The sequence below is a fragment of the Anguilla anguilla genome, chromosome 2, assembly GCF_013347855.1.
Source record: "Anguilla anguilla isolate fAngAng1 chromosome 2, fAngAng1.pri, whole genome shotgun sequence".
Classification (NCBI taxonomy): Eukaryota; Metazoa; Chordata; class Actinopteri; order Anguilliformes; family Anguillidae; genus Anguilla; species Anguilla anguilla.
In genome coordinates, this window is record NC_049202.1 from 4882800 (window position 1) to 4908042 (window position 25243).

General features: G+C 49.8%; 1 protein-coding gene across 2 annotated transcripts; it reads left to right on the top strand.

Moving 5' to 3' along the window:
* Nucleotides 1-566: 566 nt before the first annotated feature.
* On the top strand, nt 567-24972 carry LOC118220594 (UTP--glucose-1-phosphate uridylyltransferase-like). Of its 2 annotated transcripts, none has more exons than XM_035404537.1 (10): nt 567-799; nt 4111-4238; nt 7708-7815; nt 16816-17001; nt 18757-18890; nt 20589-20886; nt 21054-21251; nt 22632-22874; nt 23939-24043; nt 24422-24972. In XM_035404537.1, the coding sequence occupies exons 2-10, from the start codon at nt 4140-4142 to the stop codon at nt 24527-24529; spliced, it is 1479 nt and encodes a 492-aa protein (XP_035260428.1). In that variant the 5' UTR covers nt 567-799; nt 4111-4139; the 3' UTR covers nt 24530-24972. The 2 variants fall into 2 exon arrangements, with proteins under 2 accessions (XP_035260428.1, XP_035260427.1); XM_035404536.1 differs by lacking the exon at nt 567-799 and adding an exon at nt 1220-1846.
* Nucleotides 24973-25243: the final 271 nt, after the last annotated feature.

Here is a 25243-nt window from a genome sequence, read left to right on the forward strand (position 1 = left end):
TTACTGTAAAAAGTGAGATGTTAAAATGAGAAACAATTTGTAAAGTACTGAGTGCAAGGATTACCCATTAAGCCAGCAATAGATGGCTCATTTTCAATGGGGTCCTAGACTGGACTATTGACATAACTAAATATACAACAAATATACAAATCTGGATCTCTACAATGGCTGTGACTGAATTTGTACTGATTCTAATCTTCATTTTGGTGCAAAAATGGACCGAGTCTCATCCGACTGCGCACGTATGTGATAGTTATAGAGCTGGAAAAAATTTTTTTTTACCGGAGATATCAATAAAATCAGTGAACGTGCACTTTCACAGTTTCACCACCGTATACAGCTGCACAAGCCAAATATTTTACTTGGTCCGTGACACTCTGAGAATGTGCTCGTTTTTTACATTTATGAGGGGCGAGTTCCAAATCGTCACAACTCATTCGTTGAGAAAGTGTTTTTTGGTCGCATCTCGTCACAATTTAAAGCGTTCTGATTGGGCTAGCTGAATTCTGATATGATTGGTTAGTGAAAATCGCCAATAGGAGCTCTCCTGTCGAGCGTCACTTCCGCTAACGAGCTGGCTTCTGACGTGCCTGGAGACTGCGCCCTACAAGAAATCGGTTTTGGAGGATAATATATTTTACGTGCAGCCCAGTTTGAAGGGTGATCGATGTGCTCTCGCTGAACTTGATATTCCTCAGCCAAATCACAGGCTAAGGGTGGTCGCATTTAACCAGCTACAGTAGCTAAGCACCATCCCCACTGGAGCCCTGTTGAGGAAAACATAATAAGTATTTAAAAGGTGGGTAATGGCTGTTTAAGAACATTAAAATGTGCTTGAATAACGAGTGAAAAAAAGGCATGTGGTGTTAAATATAGCATCTGCATTCCCCGGACCTTCAAAGTGCATATGGATGATATGCTTTGCGATGTTAGCAGCGTAGCTAGTAAAAACCAAAAAGAATATGGAACCCCCCTACCACTGACGGGCGCATAGCTAGCTGCTTCTGCTGCTCAATATTTCGCTCGCGCGTACCTGCATGATGCGCAGCGTGCATTGCGTCGGCTGCGACACTTTTTGTCACACATGGAGCACTAGGCTACACAAACAGCTTTAATCTAAAACGGTTGATCATTACATTTAAACTGGGTCGTGTGCGTGTTTAGAACTGCCCCCTAGAGAATAATGGGTGGGTCGGACGTGCCATAAACCACGAAGTTAGCTGAAGAAAACCACGCTACGGTAAAGCGGGGGCGAGCCAAATTGACTTTGCGGGAAGGCTATTCGCCCGGAGTTTCAGCCAACCAAGACAATGCGGCGTGGTCTATTTATTTATCCCCTAACTGGACCGAGATGACATGTAATACTCGGGAAATATTCATGCTACGGGGGCGTATAACTCCAGTCTAGTTCATCACTATCGTGCGGGAAGCATTCAGTTGCCAGTTGGGACGTTTCTCACCCCTGGTGGACTGAAGTGGGAGGAGAGAAGAGATGTGCTTCATTTAAAGGGGTTTATGGTTTTGTGGAAATTAAATGGCAGAGTGGTTGAACCCGCCGAATGATTCAGATCCTGTCGCTTTGTGTATTGTAAGGTGAAGACGCTGTCATTTGCCCAAAGCTGTTAAATGTTGTAGGGCGAGGCGTATTGACGAATTAGCCGTATGATCAGAATCGTAGCTGTTTTGTCCCGTTTTTGTACATTTACATCGGAAGCAGAGGCGGCCGAAGATACCTACATCGGTGGGACTACAGGAAGAGTGTCCGTTTTATTATAACATACATTAACATTTACAAAGAGTGCATTAAAGATACAACGAACAACTAAGATGTCGTTGTACGTTGAAGGTAAGTTTCTTAGCGCACAAACTGATTTATTATAGCCTGCGTAGTTACTTAAAATATAAGAGAAGACCTGATCTAGCAATTCACGGTATGTCTGATTTCGGCACCACGATCTATGACTCTAGCGTGACATGATTGACTGCATGTAAGTCGAGACATTTAAGGTATTTAAGGAACTGTTGAAATCGATTGCTCGTAAACATTTTCACCCTTCTCTACAATTGGTAATGCGTCTGACAAAAAATAAGTTAACGAACGGAAGTCACACAGCTGTATAAATGTCATGCAGTGGATAGCATGTTAACCACTCGTAATGTGACTACGTCTCCGGACGTGTTGAAATAAAAAGCTGTTGGATTGCACAGGGTTTAGGGCAGTTCTGGCGTTAACAGTATTACCTTATTTTTTTGATATATCTGGTATAAAAAAAAGAATACAGACTACAAAAATGTGTCGGCTGTTATATTAGTTATATTGTTTCATTTAGTGTGCTTTTCATGCCAATGTAGCGTCGCTTGCCCTGCAGACGAATACATCCGTACATACGTGCCTTGTTACGGTTTATGAATTTGATTAGATAGAGATAGCTTTCTATTAATTAGATGATGAATAGAAAGCTATTGGCGTGTGCATTAGATTTTGCCCCAATTACGGATCAATAGCCGGATCAATAATTATTTGTCAACATTTAAATAGTCAATGTTCCATAGTCCTCCTACTGTAACACATGTAATTATCACATACTATAAATGGTAGTATGTCAGATAATTTATGTTTAGTAAAACACACACGCGCAATGTTTCTAGAACTGACTACAGTCCTATCAGTTTTTTTTCCGTTTTGTTGGCAATGCAACTGAAAATTCTACGCACAAAATCAGTGATGCGCCAGTTTCAACCCAAATTTTTGGCCAGCCCGTGCGAACTGTCAAACATCCCGAATTCCGAACCTCACCCCCATGCAGAGATGGAAATATGCATGTCAATGTTGTTCTCTGGTTAACCACTGTGCCTACTCTCTCCGTCTCCGGGTGCGTGATATGATGATGTCTCATAGTTTGATTCTCAGCTCCGCGTTCCCATCATAATCCCCTCCGTCATCGCTTCGCAGTATCACCCTGTTAAAGTATCCTCACAGACAGCTAAAGGCGCCCGTTTCTCTCTCTCACTCTTTTTTAAAATCTAGCTCTTTGCTGTGGTGTTGCGTACTGTATGTAGCCTGCGATAACGGCTCCCGAAAAATTCATCCCCGGCAGCAGGCTCGGGTGCGAGCTGAGTTGAGGCGCGAAGGTTGCCGCGATCTGGGGCATTGGAATTCCACCCCAGTATTCCAGATCTGAGCGCAGACGGAGCCCCTCTCTCTGTTTAAATATGCGGTGTGAATCCCCATTTCTCACGGGCCACTTCTCTTGTACACCGAGTATATGTTGGGTCTCTCTCTTCCTCCATCCATCCCTCCCTCCCTCTTTCTCTTTCGATTTACCTCATTCTCTCTCCCCTCTCTCTCCCCCTTTCTCTTTCCCCCTCTCGCTTTCTCCTCCTTTCTTTCTCTCTCTTCCTCCCCTGTTTAAAATTAGACTTGATAGCAAGGTGGAACTCGGGCTTAAAATTAGACTTGATAGCAAGGTGGAACGCGGGCTTCAGCTTGGCACTGCTTGTGATCTGCCAGGTGGGAGGTCCAGCAGTGAATGAGAGACAAATGTTAGGTAGGCAAATGTTAAGCCTTTTTTTTTTGTCTTCTTCTCAATGGTAGCTCATTTCTCAGCGAAGCTGAGCCAGTAAAGTGACACCGTCGACTCCATCTGTGAGCCCTTAAACACAAAATGAAGCCAAACGGAAGAAAAGTGTGTCATACAATCGTGAGGTCATACAAGGAGGTGCCTTTATGACCTCACAATACCCTGTTCTACCTCAGATTTGGGTCAGAGGGATAGCAAATGCAAAAGATGGCACTAAAGTACCTCATTATAGCATTGCCCTTTTTTTTTTTTTTTTTTTGCATTGAAGGTCCAACGTTAGTGCATGTAAAAGTCCAAGAGCATGTAAAAGTCCAATTGGGTCTATATTTTCCTCTATTTGTACACATTGAGTATTCTACTCTGCATGCTATCTAGCAGAACAGCGGCATGGATTGGTCCCGTGCAGTGCATTATGGGATAGTGCACCTGAACCAATGTGTGTTTGCTGCTCGACCTGGAAGTCTGGAAGTGAAATGAGTAAAATGTTTGATTGTTTGATCCTGCCCTCCCCCCCCCCCTCCCTTTATAGGTTTACACAAGAGTGCACCCAACAGCGGGATGGCGCAGTTTCAGGAAGTGATGCGGCAGCAGCTGGAGAAGTCCATGCACGAAGAGCTCGAGAAACTGGTCGCCACGGGGACGGGTGCCGAGGCTGAGGTGGGTCCCTTTTTAAAGTGGGGGGGCTGGGGGGGCATGACAAGTCTAATCATCCGAAGGAGCCACCCACATGACATCATGAACACTGCATTGCAATTTTGAGAGTGTTGCCAAAAACATTTTCGCATTTGTTTATTTAAGCCCATAATTCACTTATAAGGACGTGACTCACTCATAAAGACATGTTTGTCTTAGTGTTACTTAGTGACCTAAAATACTTAATGGATGCTTTTGCTGTGACCCACCCCTTTGTGGAACGGAAGGCAATGTGTGTGTTCAAAAATGGAACTATACATGTGGGAAACAATGTACAGGACAACAGCAGCAGGTATATTAGACATTCCAGTCTGAGTACGATTGGTGCAGAGGTTTTAGGGAAAAGCCGTCGCGCAAGTTTTCAGTCTCTGAAAAAGCCCACCCTCAGTTTGGGACCTGGTGCCAGATGCAGCACTGAGAACACTCCCTGCCCCCCTCTTTCTGTTCTTAATTAAGTTTTGTTTTTGCCGGAAATTCGTGTGGAGAAACGCACCCAAGGGAGTCGCAGCGTGTGATGTGTGTCACACGCACGCACGCACGCACGCACGCACGCACGCACACACACGCACACACACACACACACACAGAAATGCTCTGCGCACTAGTCACCACAGGCCCACACTAGGGACCGAGCGGGAGCTAAGGAGGCTCAGCATGGACCACATCCTGTTACTGCAGAGATGGGACACATGCAGAGACTTCCTCACACACACACACACAAACAAATACATACACGCACACACACGCACACACACACACACACACACACAAACAAATACATACACACAAATAAATACACACACACACACACACACAAATAAATACATACACACACGCACACACACACACGCACCTTGTTTCTTTCTGCCACTCCACTATCTGTCCCTCCCTCAGCTGTTGGGTTGCGTTTGTTGGGTAGCATCCGTTGGGTTGCGTTTGTTGGGTAGCGTCCGTTGGGTTGCGTTTGTTGGGTGGGTAGTGTCCGTTGGGTTGCGTTTGTTGGGTAGTGTCCGTTGGGTAGCGTCAGTTGGGTTGCGTCCGTTGGGTTGTGTCCGTTGGGTAGTGTCCGTTGGGTAGTGTCCGTTGGGTTGTGTCCGTTGGGTAGTGTCCGTTGGGTAGTGTCCGTTGGGTTGTGTCCGTTGGGTAGTGTCCGTTGGGTTGTGTCCGTTGGGTTGTGTCCGTTGGGTAGTGTCCGTTGGGTTGTGTCCGTTGGGTAGTGCGGTGTCGTTGGCGGCTCTGGCGCCGGCGTGATGTCAGCGTGCCAAAGCGCCTTCGCCCCGTCTCTCGGCTGCTGTAACGGAGCAGAGCGCAAACGGTCACTTTCAGCTCCCAAACGCCCCCCTGCTCTCAGCCCCCCAAAACCACCACCTCACACCCCCCCACCTCAAAGACATGGTCAAAACCACCATCCAGCACCCAGTAAGGTTGCAATTCAGTGACTGTTTAACACATTAGCTAGCACATGCAGGTATATCTGTATTGTAATGCTATTATACTGGCAAGCAGTACAAGGAATTTAGCGCAATATCTGTACTTAATAATGAAAATAATTGCCTTTTTACCTAGACTGTATCAACCAGTCAATATTTCATTTACACAATTTATTAATTTTTTTTCTTATCCGTTTTTATTATTACGATCTTTTTTTTTTTTGCAATTGTGAGACTGTGAAATGCACTGCCTGGCTGACAGAAGTTGCTAGTCTTGTTTTTTTTAGAGCTCTGCTTTGTAAACCCACCGCACCTAAGCATTCTGGGAGGCTTGTGGATAATAAATCAAACGCAGCTGCGTTAGTGTTGATGGCCTCAGAGGGGGGGGTGCAGGTCCCCTCTCATGGGCACGTCTAGAATTCCTCGCGTTTTTTAAACTTTTGAAAGCGGAGAGAGAGAAAGCGCAATTAAAATGCGCCGTAATGTTTCGGAAGGCTGCGGAAACCATGGAGACGGGCGGCGAGATCAAGCACATCGGCGACGGGGGCCACCCGCAGTCTTGACACGGGAGGGGGGGGAATGGGAGGGGGGGGTGCTTGCGACCTCCAAAAACCCAGCGACGACATCAAAGTCATTACCGGAGAGGAGTCAAACTGCGTCTGCATCTTAATTAGGGAACGCATTAAAAGGGTACCAGAACGCTCCCACAAATGGAACGTCAGGATCGGACCTTTCCATAGAAGATCTGCTGCATGCTGTGGTGTTTATTTATTTTATTTTATTTATTTATTTTAAATTAAGGCCAAGAGATGAAAACATTAGGGCATTTACCGTCCTCGGTGAGAGTGTTGTTCTTTCGTAAATAATTGTTTGTTGGTCTGTGAATGTGACTTTGTGCCAGAGTGAGACGCGATGCTGTGGTTGTGAGTAACTAGCCAATAACCGTAAGTAGTGGGTAGGGAGGGTGCATCGCTGTGCTTTGGGTACCGGAACGTTTAACGGGACCCTGGAAGGTAGTGAGTTTGATTCAGTGCGCAGGGCTGCCCAGTCCTGTTCCTGGAGATCTACCGTCCTCTAGGTTTCCATTTCAACCCTAATTAGGCACGCCTGATTCTAACTCATTAGCAGCTCAGCGAGATCTCTAGCTGTTGAACGAGCTGCTGTGCTTTGTCAGGGTTAGAGTGAAAATCCACTGGGCGGTAGATCTCCAGGAACAGGGTTGGGCCGCCTTGATTTACTGAATGTGGGAGTGAGGCTTCACCAGCCTCAAAATGGGCGGAGCTCTCCATTTTCAGCAGTCAGTGATTGGCCTAAACCGATCATTGAGCTTTTGCTACTGAGAGAAGAGTCTTCTGGTTCCCATGACGATGGTATGGTAACTCCACCCACCGTGGGGTTCAGTGGAGCTTCTCTACTGCGCCTCTCTGAATCCCGGGGGGGACTTTCGATGGAGAAACGGAAGGATTGAGTAAGCCATCTGCGCTGTGTGCGTCAGGCCCACAGCAGTATAAGAACAAAATGTTATGAGTTCCTGCCGTTCCCATTACGCAATACCCTTACTCACGGTCTAGCATGTGGTCCAGGAGCCACACCTAGCCAACGGTGAAGTATCAGAAGTCATTGTGAAATCTGCTTTGGTCTGTGTGTGTGTGTGTGTGTGTCCTTAAATTTAGAGTCCATTCATATGGGTTTGTTGGGCCCAACGATGGCGGACACAGTTCCACTGAGGCTGTTTTTGCCGGACGGCCATTGTTTTCGGGGCAGCAGTGTAGTGTAATGGGTAAGGAACTGGGCTTGTAACCTGAAGGTCACGGGTTCAGTTCCTGGGTTGGACACTGCCGTTGTAACCCTTGTACTTCACCTGCACTGCTTCAGCATATATCCAGCTGTATAAATGGATACAGTGTAAATGCTACGTAAAAATGTTGTGTTAAGTCTGCTCTGGATAAGAGCGTCTGCTAAACGCCTGCAATGTCAACCCGTTTCTCTTTTTTGTTTTTTAGATTTCACGGAAGGACTTCGAGGGATTCAAGAACCTGTTTCACAGATTTCTGCAAGCGAAGGGCCCCTCGGTGGACTGGGCCAAGATCCACAGGCCTCCAGACGACTCGGTGAGTGCGGCGCACGTGGGATCGATTCCGCCTCGTTCTGGCGGGGCACCAGACCCGGGGTGTGCGGTTACACGGGAGCAGTCGGAATGGAAGCTTCTAGCACTCTGCCGGGCTCCCAAAACCAAAGAGAATGGCTTCACATGCTCACAGTTGCTGTACATTGTATGTCTGTTAAAAAAAAAAAAAAGGATTTTTAAAAATCTATTTTGAAATTCTTTGTCATGTGAACACAAAGTGTGCTGTCAGTTCAGAATTTGAAAGCAAAAGTAAAAATTACTGGAATAATAAGCAGTGTCTTCGCACATACATACAGTATGTTCAACATGCAGAACATGGACGGAAATTCACTATTCTACTGAGCCAAGTCACTCGTACAGACACCTCATTTCAAAACCCAACCATCTTCAGTTCAAAAATATTACAGTATACTAGTACAGTATAAGCCGGCTTTGTGATGATTACTGTACAGTTTTTCAGCGAAGAGAGAAAAAACAAAAAACAGGGAAGGAAAAGGGAGGAGGGGAAAAAAAGAAGAAGCAGGAATGATGCGTTTCCATCGCCTTCGCCTCGGCAGCCTGAGCTGCTTTCCTGGCCGGCGTCAGGCCGCAGATGTCCTTGAAAAGCCTCCGCAGACTAATGCCACTCTGCTGCCTGGGCAACAGGAAGCCATTTCCCCCCTAGCCCCGCCCCCCCCTGCTCTCAGCCCCAGCCCCCCCCCCCCCCCCCCTGCATTCTTCAGTCTCCGGCAGAGAGAGTTTGTTAAATGGCAGGCAGGCGGCCGGCCGGCTGGCCGTGTATTTTCGGGCGGGTGATCTTTAAAGGGAGGCGTGCCTGGGGGGGGGGGGGGGGGGCACCCGGAGCGACACGATGTGAAACGCTCGCGCCGAAATTAGCAGCTTCGGCGCGGAACGGCTGGGTGTCCCGAAGCAGGGACGTGTATGAAGGAGGGGGTTAAAGAGCAGCCGGGAGGGTTCTGAAAATGGGGGGGTGGGGGTGGGGGTGGGGGGTGGGGGGGGGGGGCGTTGTGTGACGGGAGCTGTTTTGTGCCCCTCCCCCCCCCTCCTCAGTCAGAGACTGGACAGAGAGGGCAGTGTCGGATTTCCTCTGCAGGGCCTTTAGCCAGAACACCTCCTGGGCCTCTGGTTGCGAAAGCTCCCTTTCATGAGGGAGGGAGGGAGGGAGGGAGGGAGGGAGGGAGGGAGGGAGGGAGCGAGAGGCCGGCAGGAAGGGAGAAAGAGTGTAAGAATGAGTGAGGGAGGAAAAGTGAATGAATGAGAGAAAGAGAGGGGGATGAGGGTTCAGAGATAGTGAAAGAGAGAGAGTTGGGAGGAGAGAGAGAGTTGGGAGGAATTATGAGTGAGGGAGACAGAAAGGGGAAGTGAGTGAGGTGAGAGAATTGTAGGAGTGAGAGGTGGAACAGAGGAGAAGTGAAAGAGTGACAGAGTGTCATTATTAGGTTGTCAGTGTTTCTGTGGAAATGTGTTCCTGTGGAAGGGCGAGTAAGAGAGAAGAGAGAGATGGAACAGGAGAAAAGTGAAAGTGTGCTCATACAGGTTTGTGCGTCAGTGTTTCTGTGAAAAGGCACACCCGGAGATAGGAGTGTGTAGGGGAACATTCTGTTCGCTGTGTGTGTGTGTATGTGTGAGATGAATGAAGGTGTGTGTGTGTGTGTGTGTGTGTGTGTCCTGGTGTGAATCGTGTGGTGTGGAATGAAAACCACTCCAGCAGAACCCAGTGATTTGCAACCGAACCCCAGAAGGTGATGCAGGAGAAGGCAGCTAGCGCCTGTGTGACATTTCACTGCCATAAACCCCCCCTGCCCGCCCCCCCCCCCCCCCCCCCCCCCACCCCCCCACGCCCGTGTGCAGAGAAGGTTAGGGTATTATTAGCCTGACCCGAGAAGCCTGGGGGGAACAGACCTCGCCTGCCTTTCGCGCTTTAGCCGCAGGCTAACGAAGTCGCCCAAAGGTCATTTCGACCCACTCCCCCCCCCCCTTTCTCGTTTTGATGCTGCGGCTTCTGCATTTCAGACACGGGACATCGGACGGATATTTTTGGAAGCGGGTGGGGAGCAGACGTGTAACGCTATATCCCGCGCTCGATGTTGTGGCGAACGGGACGCTCGCGTCGAGAGTCACGTCCAGAGTCACACGACTTCCAGTCCAGTTTTAAACCGGTACGCTGCGCTGTCCTCGCTTTTTATGGCTTTGCGTTCTGTTTTTTTTCTTTTTTAAAAGGCCATGTGCAGTCTGAAAGCCTCAAAGTTCTTATACTGCCCGCTACAGAAGGATTTGGAATTGGTCTTTTGGAGTCCAAAATAATCATGTAGCATCCAGGCGATTCAAATCGATGATTCTAATTTAAGGAAGTGGTGCCTTTAATGCTCAGCCAATCAGAAGTGAGTAATCATTACAGACAGGATGCAGCTCTCCGGCTCTTGTGTTTACTAAGAACCAGCCATACACTTAAGAGGAAATTATCACTTTCCTGTTTATAAATTTGTAAAAAGGATGCATATAAATTTTTCATAGTGTCTCTAAAAAAAAAAAAAACTACTCAGGTCTTTTTGAAAAATCCCTACAGTGGAAAAATCCCTGTCTGTGCAAACAACGCAACATTCTGGAACCCTCTTCAAGGCCTATGGACTTCAGCCACGCTGTTTCAATATTTAATTCCTCCCGCCATCTGCGGTATGTTCCAAATCAGATAGGAAATTATTGACATTTGTGTTCGGTAAAGTTAGGAGCAGGCTCTCAAAATGGAGTCTGAGCAAACAGCAGAGCGCTCTGACACTATATTAGCCTCCCCTCGGCTTCCAAGAGAACATGCCGCAGACGTGCATACCGGTGGCGATTATACACACGTAAGCTGAAGGTCACAGCAGACCCACTTGTAGGATATGGTGAACGTTTGCTGGTCCTCATACTCCCGAGTCTCATTAGAGCCGATGTGTGTGAACGCGGGTGGGTAGGCTGGGTGGGCGGCGTGGGCGCAGCGCAGAATGTGTTTATTTTCTCCTCTCATTTTTTCCCCCGTCTACGGCTGCAGAGTTGGCCATACCCAGAACCGGTGGTGCGCACAAAATTAACGGAATTCAGAGCGTCGTTAAAAACAACAAGCTCGATTCTGATTCGGTTGAGGCACATCCGTGCCGACAAGACTACCTGACGAAGAAACAGTCGTATGTTTCTACCAAAGGCCTGCTACAGCTCAAACGTCCCTGGATTTGGATTTCTGCGGTGCTGTTTCTGACATTGAATCGTCTCGTGTTGCATCGTATAAAACGCCCAGTGCCTCCAAGTCATCCGAGTCATCTCCGCTGATGTCAGGAGCTTATGATAACACGAGTTAAACGGAAATACATTTAAACTATATTTAAACATTTAAATATATATATATATATGTGAAATACATGTAAAACTGACTGCGTTTTCCTGTTTTGAAATAAATCGGGGGGAGCTTTTATAGATCTCCCTGGCGTGCGGGTTGCATCGGTACAGCGTGCGGATGTGCCAGAGCTGTGCTTGATGTGTCTGGGGTGCGGCGTTTATAGCGCTGATGGATAGCGGGTGGTGAAAGGGGTGCTTTCAGAGGGCATGAATTAAAGCACAGTCTTCCCAAATTAATCTCCCCCTGCCAAAAAGGCGAGGGCAGCCGGTGTCAAACGTGCACTTCCTCTTTTCAGTCCGTAACGATTCCGCACGGCTGCTAATTATGAAACTGGAAAGCCAACGGAAATGGAAAATATATGAAACTGGAAAGCCAACGGGAAATGGAAAATATTTTATTCATGCCGGGAACTTGTGAAAGTGAAGGGACAGTCAGTGGACCTACTTTCTCTTTTTCATACAGAGATTTTATTTGACTAACGTATTGGGCCCGATCTTTCATTAGATTTATGAGGCGCACGACGTTCAGAAGACATTTAACCCCAGCCTGCCTCCTGCTGGCTATAATGGGGTAAACGCAGCTTCGTTTTTTTTCCCCAGGGATCATGTTTTTAAGGTCCTTCTCTCCCAGGCAACGTGAACGCAGGTACACAGGCATTATTTATTTATGCTGCTGTGTCTTTACCGAAATACTGCATTTCAGGTTCAGCACCTTGTCCCATTTGGGAATTGAACCTGCAACCTTTTGGGGTTCAGGCTCAGTTCCCACAATTCCCTATTGCTACCACTGTTGGCACTACTTTTAGTAACCGGTTTAATGATTTTTAAAAATAATTGCAATATGGCCCAACTAAAAGCAATTTGAAATATTTTTTATACCTAAAAATGATGAGAGTAAATTTTACTCAAGGTTAACACACCTGAGTATTTTTACTCAAGGTTAACACACCTGAGTATTTTTACTCAAGGTTAACACACCTGAGTATTTTTACTCAAGGTTAACACAGCTGAGTTATTTTTACTCAAGGTTAACACACCTGAGTATTTTTACTCAAGGTTAACACAGCTGAGTATTTTTACTCAAGGTTAACACAGCTGAGTGTTTTTACTCAAGGTTGGCACAGCTGAGTGTGGGCCACTGAAGCAGGCTTGTGTTCAGACTCTGTGACTTGGCTTCAGTGAAAACACTGTGCTGAGTTCGGTTCGGTGGGGGGGGGCGGGTGGAGGTCCGGCCGACACCCCCCCAACATCCTGTGCCTCTGGCAGCTGCCTCACACAAAGCTCCCTCTGTCCGTCCCACTCCTTCACCTTTGTCACTCTGTTCACCCCCCTCCCCCCCCCCCGCCCCAGCAGTGCATGCTGCTACACCCAAGCCCCACGGCCGGTGCTCATCCTGCATTAAGGGCCGGGTCGTGCTTCTCAGACGCAGCGACTCTGCCATGGCTGCGGTCAGACTGTGCACAAGGTTCCTGTGCGGTCGAAAGGTCCTGCGGTCCTGTGCGGTCGACGGACTGAGAGAGCACACGGTCATAGAAAAGGAGAGAAGCGGCTGACTTTGTGACTGCTCTTCATTTTTTAAAATTTATTTATTTATTTAAAAATAAAGGGATATCACTGGCTCTGGGCAAGGGGCGGAGGGTGTGACCCTCAGATTTGAGCTGTTCCGTGAGTGGTTCACGGAGTGGTGCTGTATGCAGAGGTACCGCCCCCCTGCCCCCCCCCCCCCAAACAGCCTCCACGTGTACTTGTCCTCTCAGTGCAGTGGGACGGGGTGGAGGTGGGGAGCGGGTGGGGGGGCGCAGCTGGGGATATCTATATTTACAGTAACCTTATATTCGTCCTTTCTGTCCTCGGTCATTAGTTGTCCTTTCATCTGCAATCCTACGCGCATGCACACAAATGCACACACACACACACACACACACACACACACTCCCCATGGCACAGTTTAATTCCCTCTTTGATGAAACCTGTTTTGATTTCTTTGTTTTTTTCTTGTGGGTGTTTTCAGCTTACCAAATTAAAAACCTACTAATGCTAAAGGAGCTAAATTCTCATCGATTTTTCGTTTGTGATGAAATCCTACATCACCCGTCCCATCTACACACGTGTACGCATGTACACACACGCACGAATATCCTGAGCAAAGTCAGGATAAGGGCAGAGCATCATTTTCTGGAGGGGGCGTGACCATCCTGGCATGGGTATGGCCGTCCAGCACAGACTGACCGCCACAGAATGCAACACCCCCCCCCCCTCAATATACCAACACCCTCCCAGCAATGTAGCAACCCCCTCGAGCAATGTAACAACCTTCTCCTGCATGTGACCTTCACAAGAGCACCTCAGATTCACTGGCATAACAAAATTAGTTTTCTCCTCACGTCAAGGGACTAGCAGACTCCATCACGCTGATGAGGGTATCGGCAGTTCCTTGCTGAAAATTTAATCTTTTTTTTCCCCCCTCTCCTCCCAAACAGGAGGCGATACCCCCTCCGCCCCCCCCAAGCCCTGTCTTTTTGAGCTCTGGTGTCTGAATTACAGCCAAGCCATTTGTTTTATGCCACAGTCCCCTGGTTTTTATGTTAATATATTTTTTAATTAAAAATGTGGCATCCTTACTCCCAAAGAGACTGGATTAATTTTCCATAATTTTTAACAGAGACATTTGTAATCTCCCTCCATCCATCCATCCATTCATCCATTATCTAACCCACTAATTTCTGGTCAGGGTTGCCAGTCAGGGGGTGGGTGAGGGACGTGGGGGGGGGGTGGCTGCAGGCTATCCCAGCATGCTCTGGGCAAGAGGCAGGAATAAGCTCTGGACAGGCAATCCATTGGAGTACACACACACCATTCACTCACACTATCTAGAGTCAATCTGTAACCTTTTAAAACTCGTACCCTAACATCAAAAAAGTAAAAAAAAAAAAAAAAAAGGAACCCCTCCAAATAATATGAAACATGAACATGAAGAAGAGTGCAGGAGAACCGAGTCTGTACCTGTATTTGGTGTTGCCGTTAGTGTTAGCAGTATTGCTAATGTCAGTATTAGTGCTTGCATTAGTGTTAGCGGTAGCATCAGTGCTAATGCCAGTATTAGTGTTAGCGGTAGCGTCAGTGTTAATGTCAGAATTAGCGTTAGTGGTAGTGTTAGTGTGTGGGCACAGGCAAGCCAGGACAAGCTTCTCTATCGGAGCCGCTCCGTCTGTGGTTTTCGGGGCAGTGTTTCCCGGTGCTGTGTGGGAGGTCAGTGCTGGAAACACACGTTTATGCAAATCAGGAAGCTTCCTGCTCCCTCTCTTTATCCAAACAAGACTAGGGATGGGTAGCCATAACATCCAAAAGGGTGCAGCTAATTTACACATGGAACTCTACAGTAGCCTGACTTCAGTTTAACTAGTAAGCGCTTAGAAGGAGGTAAACAAGTGGACCGTCAGGCCTTGGACCAAAGATCTTTAAGGCTCAGGCTTGAACTGAGAATCGTTGTGCACCATTTGGACCCACAAAAACCCTCCCCCCCTGCCCCCCCTCCAAACAGTTCGTACTCCGCCTCAAAACAACTCCCCCAAAGTCAAAACGGGCTTTATTTCCAACAGAGTGTTTGCATATTAGCATCAGATTAGCCCTGTGGTCTGCAGACAGGGAGCCCACAGTGTTCTGTCAGGCGGGAAAGACACAGACGGCCAACGCCTCCCCCCCCCCCCGGAGAGACCTGGTCACTGCGCTCAGTACTTTTCCGTTTGGACAGCTGTGCCACTGGCACCGCGGTGCAGAGTCATTGTCCCGTTGCACAACCTGGGCGGGAGGCCAGGACAGGAGCTCCCCCCCCCCCCCTCCCCACCCCACCCCGTATATCACCTACCCCCAAATCCCACCAGATCCCAAATGTCCTCCATAAGGCTTACAGTGAGACTCCCTGTTGCTGGTCAACTATTTTGCTTTTGTGGGAAAGGGCCAAAATGTCCACGTTAAGCTCCTTAAAAAAAAAAAAAAAAGACAAAAACCGCAAAGGATATAAATGTCAGCTTGGAGCCCAATTTAAATGCCTTTAGGTTTCTTTTTAACTTTTTTACAGGCTGTTCTACGTGGTATTATATGTGGGAGTGCTTGGAGCAATTTTGGTTGTGGTTGTGTGAGGGCATTTGAAGGTCGAAACCTGCTGGAGATTTTGGGGGTCCTGTCAAATCTCGGGGGGCCCCCTCTCTCCTAAACTGCGCCCACACTCTGAAAAGGATACTCTCATTAAAAGGGCCGGCTCTTCTTGGAGAAAATTGAAATCCCCATAATCACAGTTAAATAAAGAGTGATGCTTATACAGTCATCACTCATTTTCTAAGAGGGAGGGAGTAAGAGAGCGAAAGAGTGAGAGAGAGAGAGAGAGAGAGAGCGAGAGAGAGAGAGAGAGAGAGAGTGTGTGAGTGTGTGAGTGTGTGAGTGTGTGAGTGTGTGAGTGTGTGAGTGTGTGAGTGTGTGAGTGAGTGAGTGAGTGAGTGAGTGAGTGAGTGAGTGAGAGAGTGAGAGTGAGTGAGAGAAAGACGGACAGAGCCTTTCCACAGACATTTTAGTATGTAGGCTCTGTTCTGTCCCTCTCCTGCAGACACCGCTGACCCCCTCAGGACCCTTTTCATCTGAGTCTGGGCCTTATCTTATTTTTGAGCTGAACGGAGGAGAGGAAGGAGATTGGTGTGTATGAAGCCGGCTCGAGGAGCTGGAGGGCGGGATTAAACGTGCGTCAGAGCGCCAGCGGCGAAAACGCCGAACGAGCGGAGGGTGCGGCCGCTTCGTCCCGCGGAGATCCGACATCTGGAAGTGTGCAGCGCGTTCTCCCAGAGGCTGCTGGGAAGGCGTTCGCGAAGGGGGCCCATATGTCTCACATTCCAAATCACTCTCCATCCGCCCCCCCCCCCCTCCCTCTACACACGTCCCCCACCCCTGCCCCTCCACCACCCCCACCCCCACCCCACGGTTCATATGTGCCATCCTTACTGCACTGTTCCACTGAAGACAAAGCGCTTTCAAGCAGAGTGTTTGCTTTGTAAGCCAATCCCAAACGAGGATGCGTCTTAAGCAAATAAAAAGGGGGGGGGGGGGGGGGGGGGGTTGGGTGACCTCACCTTATGGTCGCATTAGCGGGGTTCTTCTCTGGGTGGTGCGTCCTCCTGGCTCTCGTTCCCCGCGGATCAGGAGTTTTCACGGTCCCGTGTCCCCTCTCTTCTTAGCGCACCCCCCCCCCTCCCTCCCCCTGTGCGAGTTGGAGGAGGTACTCTATACCCCCGGACCGTCAGCTACGCGGCCCAGCTGAGACCTGTCCCGCTGTTACAGGAAATGGACCATCCATCCGATCGCTGTATTCCTCCCCTGAAATCCAATCCGTCGCCCCAGCCGCTGTGACCCCTACGCCAAGGGTGCACAACTCCGGCCCTGGAAGAGTGCAGCGTTTTCTCCCAGAGGCTGCTGGGAAGGCGTTAGCGAAGGGGGCCCACATTCCAAATCGCTCTTGAAAATCAGCCTTTAGACTCCAAATCCCATCAGACCCCAGTCTCCATGGTGGATGATGTTGTCTGTAGCTGCACCTGGCTCACGCTCACCCTAACCCCCTCCCCTCCAGATCCAGCCCTATGAGAAGATCCGGGACAAGGGGCTGCCGGACAGCGTGACGCAGAGCCTGAACAAGCTGGTGGTGGTGAAGCTGAACGGCGGCCTGGGCACCAGCATGGGCTGCAAGGGCCCCAAGAGCCTGATCAGCGTGCGCAACGAGAACACCTTCCTGGACCTGACCGTGCAGCAGATCGAGGTACGGTATGGTACGGCCCGGCTCGGCTCGGCTCGGCTCCACCAGGCCCCGAGAGCCCAGGTTCAGACACACAGACAGACATACACATAGACAGACAGATGGATAGACAGACACTCACACACGCACACACAAAGACAGACACACCAGACAGAGAGACAGGCAGACAGATGCACACACACAGAGAGACACATAGATAGACTCACACACAGACAGACAGACTGACAGACACACACAGGCAGACAGACAGACACACACAGACAGAGAGACACATGTACAGACAGACGCACGCACGCTCAGGCTGGTGGAAGCTCGGGAGAGCGCAGTGCAGACACAGTCACTCAGGCGCCATTTCGTGCCAGTCTGTTATTTCACTCAGACAGAACAGCGCTGTAATCCAGACGCGCTAAACAGCCTCTACAGGAAGCCCGAGTGCAGTGTTGAAATAAACATACGGAGAGAGAGAGAGAGAGGGAGAGAGAGAGACAGAGGGAGAGACAGAGAGAGAGAGAGAGACGCAAGAGTGAGAGAGAGCGAGCGAGAGAGAGAGAGAGCGCGCACAAGAGTGAGGGCGAGAGAGAGAGCTCCCACTGCCTCAGGTCTCCATGGCTACGGAAAACCACACTCATGCCCCATTTAGATATAAAGCCATAAAACCATGACGCATCTGTCTCAATTTTACTCTTTTTTTATTGGCTGAGGCCCAGACACACAGTTCCACTCATCTTTCTGAATGTATTATTATTATTATCATTAGTATTCAGTATTTCATGATTGGGCCCACTGAGTGGTTAGTTTGGGTGTGGCGCTGGTCTATGCAGGGGGAGCGTCTCAGTGCACTGGGACTTGTGTGTTCTGTACACACCTGACAGGTAAAGTTCTCTGTTGCTCTGTGACCAGCTGAACTGCAGGATGAGTACACACCCCCTCTGTGCCAGAATAAAGGAGGCCACACACACTTCAGTGCCTCACCTGCACAGCTGTGCTCTACACCCATAAACTCTGTGCCCCTAAAACACAGAAAATGGCGGATATATATGTTTTATAGCTCCCCCCACCCCCATTTTCTCCTCAGTTTGGAGCTCCCAATCGGATTCAGCCTTGTTAAAGCTGCAGTCTCCGCAGCCAATGCAGTTCTCACTTTTCACTGACTGCCTTTTAACGAGACTGCGACTGCTGCTCTGCAGTGGCAGAGCGAATAGCGGGCAATTTCAGATTTGAATGCAGGGTCATATCTTATCTGAGGTGAAACGCAAATGAACCGGAGTCATATTACCCAGGGCTTCACGTCCCCTCTAAACAGAGCGTTCAGTAAAGAGCACGGTACTTTCCCTCACTTCCATCACACGTCACACAGGCAAACACACGAGCGTCAAACTCCCATCCGGTATACTGCTGAAGGAAGCTGGTGTTAACTGGTCTAAGCTGGTGTTAGCTGGTGAAAACCAGTGTTAGCCAATGAAAGCTGGTGTTATCTAGTTAAAGCCAGTGTTTGCTGGTGAAATCCAGTGTTAGCTGATGAAGGCTAGCGTTAGCTGGTTAAAGCCAGTATTAGCCGGTGAAAGCCAGTGTTAGCTGGTGAAAGTCAATGTTAGCTGATGAAGGCTAGTGTTAGCTGGTTAAAGCCAATATTAGCTGGTGAAATCCAGTGTTAGCCGGTGAAAGCCAGTGTTAGCTGGTGAAAGTCAATGTTAGCTGTTAGCGTTAGCTTGTGCGCGTTTCTCAAGGCCCTCTCTACTCTGCTTCCCGCTCCTTCAGCACCTGAACAAGACGTACAACGCTGACGTGCCCCTGGTCCTCATGAACTCCTTCAACACGGACGAGGACACCAAGAAGATCCTGCAGAAGTACGCCCACCACAGGGTGAAGATCCACACCTTCAACCAGAGCAGGTACTGACCAGGTCTACACCACACACAACTTCAACCAGAGCAGGTACTGACCATGCCCACACCACACTCACCCCAAACAGAGCAGGTACTGACCATTCTCACACCACACACACCTTCAACCAGAGCAGGTACCGACCACGCCCACACAGTACTCACCTTCAACCAGAGCAGGTACTGACCACGGTACTCACCCCAAAACAGAGCGGGTACTGACCACGGTACTCACCCCAAAACAGAGCAGGTACTGACCACAGTACTCACCCCAAAACAGAGCAGGTACTGACCACGGTACTCACCCCAAAACAGAGCAGGAACTGACCACGCCCACACGGTACTCACCACAGGAAGGGGGGGGGGGGGCAATCACTAGGAGTGCTTGGGTATTTGGCTTTGCGCAGGGACGAATGGGGTTGATGGAAGAGAGTGACTGATCCCTCCTCACGTGGGACGGTCGGCTGAGCTGTCATACGATGCGGCGGCGTGCTGTGTGGAGGGAGCTGTGTGTGGCGTATCAGTGAACAGCGCTCTTCCTGTCCAGTGATAGGGCACGTACCGACCGGACTGCGAAAGGTCACGGAGACTCCAGGAATACACAGCCTCTACAGAAAGCCTGAGTCCTGCACTGAAATAAACACACGGCGAGCCTGGCAGTAATACCAAACATGTTAATGTGTTTTTTTTTTGTTTTTTTTGGCATGGGAGGGGGGGGCGGGGGTTTGAGGGTTAATTCCTCTTGGGGGGGGGAGGGGGGGGTGTTTGGTTTCGAGGAATAATGGCAGAGCCTCTGGGGGCTTGGTTTCCATGAATAATAATGCTGGGGCCTCTGGGGGAAAGGGGGGGGAGGGTGGATTGGTTTCGAGGAATAATGCCGGTGCCTCTGGGGGGGGTGGGGGGGGGGGGGGGGGGCGGTTGGTATGGAGGAATAATGCTTGAGCCTCTGTGTCTGCGTTGGAAACCTAGATCGAAACGCATCACCTGAAGTAGCCTCTGTCCCTATGATGTCTGTTTACTGTGAGCTCCTGGCTGCCCACACCATGCAGTCTGACTGGCGGCATTATTCACCCCCCCCCACCCCTCTGCCCTTTGGACTCTCTCCATGGTGACTGGGTTCCCCTGCCCAAGAGCTGGCTTCAGATGTGTTGCGGGTCAGCTGGTAACAGTTAATCACTTTAATAATCAGACGCTTTTAAAATTTTTTGGGCTATTGGGTATGCTGTGATATTGCTTTGTGCTTTGAGTACTCTTATCATCTGCAGATCTGCTTCAGGTTTCCTGGTCCTACAGCACTGCAGGGTCGGCTGGTTTTAACTGCTACTCAACACTGAATTTTTCCACTTAAAACAACCACTTGACCTGGCTTCTTTGGTCTGAACTGGTTGCCGATGACAACAAAAACCAGGATATACCCTGTGCCTCTCCAGGACCAGAGGCCAAGATCACTGTCATGGAACATCACCTTCCTATGCAACTCCTCTGGCTGACCCTTGTTTGGCCTTTCACTCATTCACTCTTTCTTTTTCTTGCTCTATCCCTTTCTCCCCCAATTTCTGTGGCTCTCACTCTCCTTTTCCTCCTCCTCTTACCCCTTCTCTCCCTATCTTGCTCTCTCCCACTCTCTCTTTCTCACCGACTTTCTGTGGCGCTTTCATTCTCTTCCTCTCCTCCTCTCTCTTTCCCCCTCTCACGCTTCCCCCGCAGGTATCCGAGGATCAACAAAGAGTCCCTCCTTCCGGTGGCGAAGGACCTGAGCACGACGGGCGAGAACGCGGAGACCTGGTACCCTCCGGGCCACGGGGACATCTACGCCAGCTTCCACAACTCGGGCCTGCTGGAGAAGCTCATCGCCGACGGCAAGGAGTACATCTTCGTCTCCAACATCGACAACCTGGGCGCCACCGTGGACCTGCACATCCTCAACCACCTGATGAGCCAGCCCAGCGCCAAGCGCTGCGAGTTCATCATGGAGGTCACCGACAAGACTAGGGCCGACGTCAAGGTACGCGCCCGGATGCTTCCTTTTTCCCGCCAAACGTGACCGCCATCCGTCCGTCCGTCCCTCTGTCGGAGGGAAGAGGGCACTGATGCAGGAAGTGTAGGTTTTTGCCAGGATTTAGCGAGTATTTCTGTTATTTCCCTGATGCCCCGTTTGTGATTGGGGCACAGGGCGGCACGCTGACGGAGTACGACGGCAAGCTGAGGTTGCTGGAGATCGCCCAGGTGCCCAAGGCCCACGTGGACGAGTTCAAGTCCGTCACCAAGTTCAAGATCTTCAACACCAACAACCTGTGGATCTCGCTGCCCGCCATCAAGAGGCTGCAGGAGCAGAACTCCATGGACATGGAGATCATCGTCAACCCCAAGGTGAGGGGCGGGGCCGTGGGACCACCATCGCCATAAATGCAATCACTGTAACCATGTTCACCATGACCATGTTCACCATGACCACGTTCACTATAACCATGGTCACCATGACCAGGTTCACCATAACCATGTTCATCATGACCACGTTCACTATCACCATGGTCACCATGACCACGTTCACCATAACCGTGGTCACCATAACCAGGGTCATCATGACCACGTTCACCATAACCATGGTCACCATTACCACGTTCACCATGACCATGGTTACCATGATCACGTCCTCCATAACCATGGTTACCATTACCACGTTGACCACGATCGCTACAAGCTGTATTTCACAATAACTCGGTCCAAACTCAGTCCGAAGTACAGTAGGGGAGGGGAGGGGGAGGGGGAGGGGGGGGTTGGGGGGTTTACTACACATTAAACTGCTGAGGTACTCTAATGCCATGAGAACCCGGTGGCTGACGGCCAGAGAACTGGACAGTGTATGAATTTGTGCTGTGTCATTTCGCCGAGGGAGGGGGGTGTAGGCGTCAGTGAGCCAGTTTTCCCCCCCCCACTGAGTTTCAGAGATAAGGCCCCCCACGGTGGGGTGGGGGGGGGGGGGTCACAGCACGGTACGCTACACCTAACTGCTAATCAGGCATCCGCTCTGTTTGCGGTGCAGTTTCAGCACAGTTTACGCTTCCCGTTTAATTTCACATTCCGTGAAATCATAAACACACGCCGTTTCAGGTAACTGGAGCACACCGCATCAATAAAGAATGCCTCTCTGAATCTCTTTATTTGACTTGTCTACTGGCCCCCTCTGGAGGGTGGGGGGGGGGGGGGAGGTCTGTTTATTGAGGGGTGGGGGGTTTGTTTATTTAGAGCTAAAGGTCTGTGTGCTAACTCTTCCTGTTATTTGCTAATCAGCCGTCCGTTCTGTCTGCGGCGCAGTTTCGGGAAGGTTTATTCTCCCCCGTTCATTTTCTGCGGAATCACAAATACACCCTGAGGCTAAATAAAAAAAGAAAAGAAAAGAATTCTTCATCTCAATTTGGCAGCACCTGAATTTTAATGTGCTGGTACAGAGAAACACACGTGAGCCTTTAGTTCAGTGTGAGTTCTTTTCTTTTATACTTTCAATATCCCCCCCCCCCCCCCCCACATCCCCCCCCCCTTCTGTGAGTTTCTATGGTAACCGCACCCCCCCTTCCTGTGAGTTTCTATGGTAACCGTGCCCCTGCCACACCCCGCTCTAGACCCTGGAAGGCAGGCTTAAACCTGCTGCCTCTCCCTCTTGTGAGTTTCTATGGTAACCGTGTCCCCCCCCCCCCCCTCCTTCCTGTGAGTTTCTATGGTAACCGTGCCCCCCGCCACGCCCCGCTCTAGACCCTGGACGGAGGGCTGAACGTGCTGCAGCTGGAGACGGCGGTGGGCGCGGCCATCAAGAGCTTCGACAACGCGCTGGGCATCAACGTGCCACGCAGCCGCTTCCTGCCCGTGAAGACCACGTCCGACCTGCTGCTGGTCATGAGCAACCTGTACAGCCTGGAGGCCGGCTCGCTCACCATGAGCAAGAAGAGGGAGTTCCCCACCACGCCCCACGTCAAGCTGGGCAGCTCCTTCACCAAGGTAGGCCTCAGCCGTCTTACCGTACTCACTGATGTAAAAGGGCCTTACCGTACCACCAGGGCCTTACCGTACAGATACACTGCACTGGGTACTTACCATACTAACAGATACACTGCACTGGGTACTTACCATACTAACAGATGCACTGCACTGGGTACTTACCATACTAACAGATACACTGCACTGGGGCAGATCTGGGTCAAATACGCATTTGTTTTGAATTCAAATACTTTTCTATGCCTTACTGATCTTATCTGGTGTGTTGGAATACCATTGGGAACCAATGAAATACTCTCAAAAAGTGCAACCCTTGCCTTCTGGTCATATCGGCATGCTCAGTACCACCAGACAAGATCAATAGAGCAGTTAAAAATATTTGAATCCAAAACAAATACGTATTTGACCCAGGTCTGCACCTGGGCCTTACTGACGCCCGACGTTTAACCCCCTTTCAACCCCTCCTGTGAAGGCCCCGCCCGTTCGTTCCCCTGCTGCAGTATCACGCCCCTCCCCCGGTTTGGGAGGGGGCGAGACAGGTCCCGCACGCCGCGTCCTCCAAAACACGCAAAGTCGCTCTGTCCCTTTTGCACTCCGTGGGAAGAAAGAAAAAAGGGGGGGATTTGGCGTATTTTCCTTGGGAGGGAAAAGCTCTCGGAGGGTAAAAGGATTTGTCTTCCCTCCTTGGCCTTTTGATTCGTAATCCTGGACCATGTGGAGAGCTTTACTGGCAGCGTTTGCTCTCCCCTGACCACACGGCCAGGCTTATCAATCACTGCTCTCCCACCGCCGCCCCCCCCCCCCCCCTCCAGGCAAAGGGTCACTACCTGTCCTGCCACATCAGCAACTCAACTCTCACAAGCATACTGCAAGAGTTGTGAATGACCTTGGCTTGCTCTTGCCCAAGTCAGTTCACTTAATTTATATTTGCTTTGAGGTGTCAAAAGTGATCGATGGCAACTGCTTTGGGGAAAGAGTTTGTGTTATAATGGAGCAGCAAAGACCGCGCTGACTGGAGAGGTGCCCTTTTTGTCGCACGTTGTGACGTCCTTGACAAATGTTTGCAGGTCCACGACTACCTGACGAGGTTCGAGAGCATACCTGACATGCTGGAGCTGGACCACCTGACCGTGTCTGGCGACGTCACCTTTGGGAAGCAGGTTTCGCTAAAGGTAACTCAACTTCCTCCCTCATCGCCCCTGGAAATTAAGGCTAATGATTAGCAACTACTTTGGCTGTAGCTACCATCAGTCCTGGGAACAAGGCACACAGATACATGGTATTCTTAGTGCTCAAACAACCAAATTATGGTGCCACCTTAAAAAATGTTGCTCCATGCAGTTAGAATTAAAATTGTAGTCCTCACTCATGCAAAAATGTTTAACTTAATTATTAAAAACTAGCAAGCATCTCAGATTTTCAGAATGGCCTATGACAGACACTATTCACAATTTTGACAGATTTACCTGTCAAAATATGAGGACTTGGGTTATTAGGGGGTCACCACCCCCCCCAATCTCATCTCCTCTCTCCGTGTTCTTCCACTCCAGGGGACCGTAATCATAATAGCCAATCACGGGGACCGGATCGACATTCCGGCAGGAGCCATGTTGGAAAACAAGATTGTGTCGGGCAACCTGCGCATCCTCGACCACTGAGGCCTTGGCGGTTAAAAGCAAAACAAACAAACAAACAAAAAAAAGGCGTGACTTGATCACGTGACTGAGATAGCTTAAGTGATTATGCACCTTGGACTGTTACACAACTGGGGGGGGGGGGGGGAGCAGTCTGATGTTCAGATGTCTGTCCTATTTCCACGTCCGTTTTTAGTGTTCGTCTCGTCGTCACATCCGCAGGCGTAACCCATGTGGCCAGTCACCACCCACACACAAGATAACAAAAAAAAAAAACTACATTTCCCATACTGCCCTTGCTGTCGAGTGTGTGTCACCGTGCTCAATACTCTTAGCGATTCTCACAACTAAAAAAAATATGGCTGGCGGGCGTTCAGCCCGAGATGCAATAACGGTGCTCTCTGAGCCTCTGTGTGACCTGCTTGAGTCTGCGGACCTCCAATAAAGTGCAATATCGACCGAGCGGATCCCCACGTTTTTGTCTTTTGTTGGGTTGCCATGGGGACATGACTCGAGTGGAAAGGCTTTCACGGAGTTCCGTTCTCGGTGCGGTCGCCCCGCTTGTGTCCTGGATAAAAGCCTACCTGACCGTAGCGCGTGCTGCTACGGACACACAGATCAGACCGTTTGGGGGGGAACCACAGGCCCGTTTGGGCAGAACCGCCGGCCCGTTCAGGTGGTCAGCAGGAACACTGCATCGGTGGTAACACGCCGTTACTTATTTCCTCTCATTGTGCC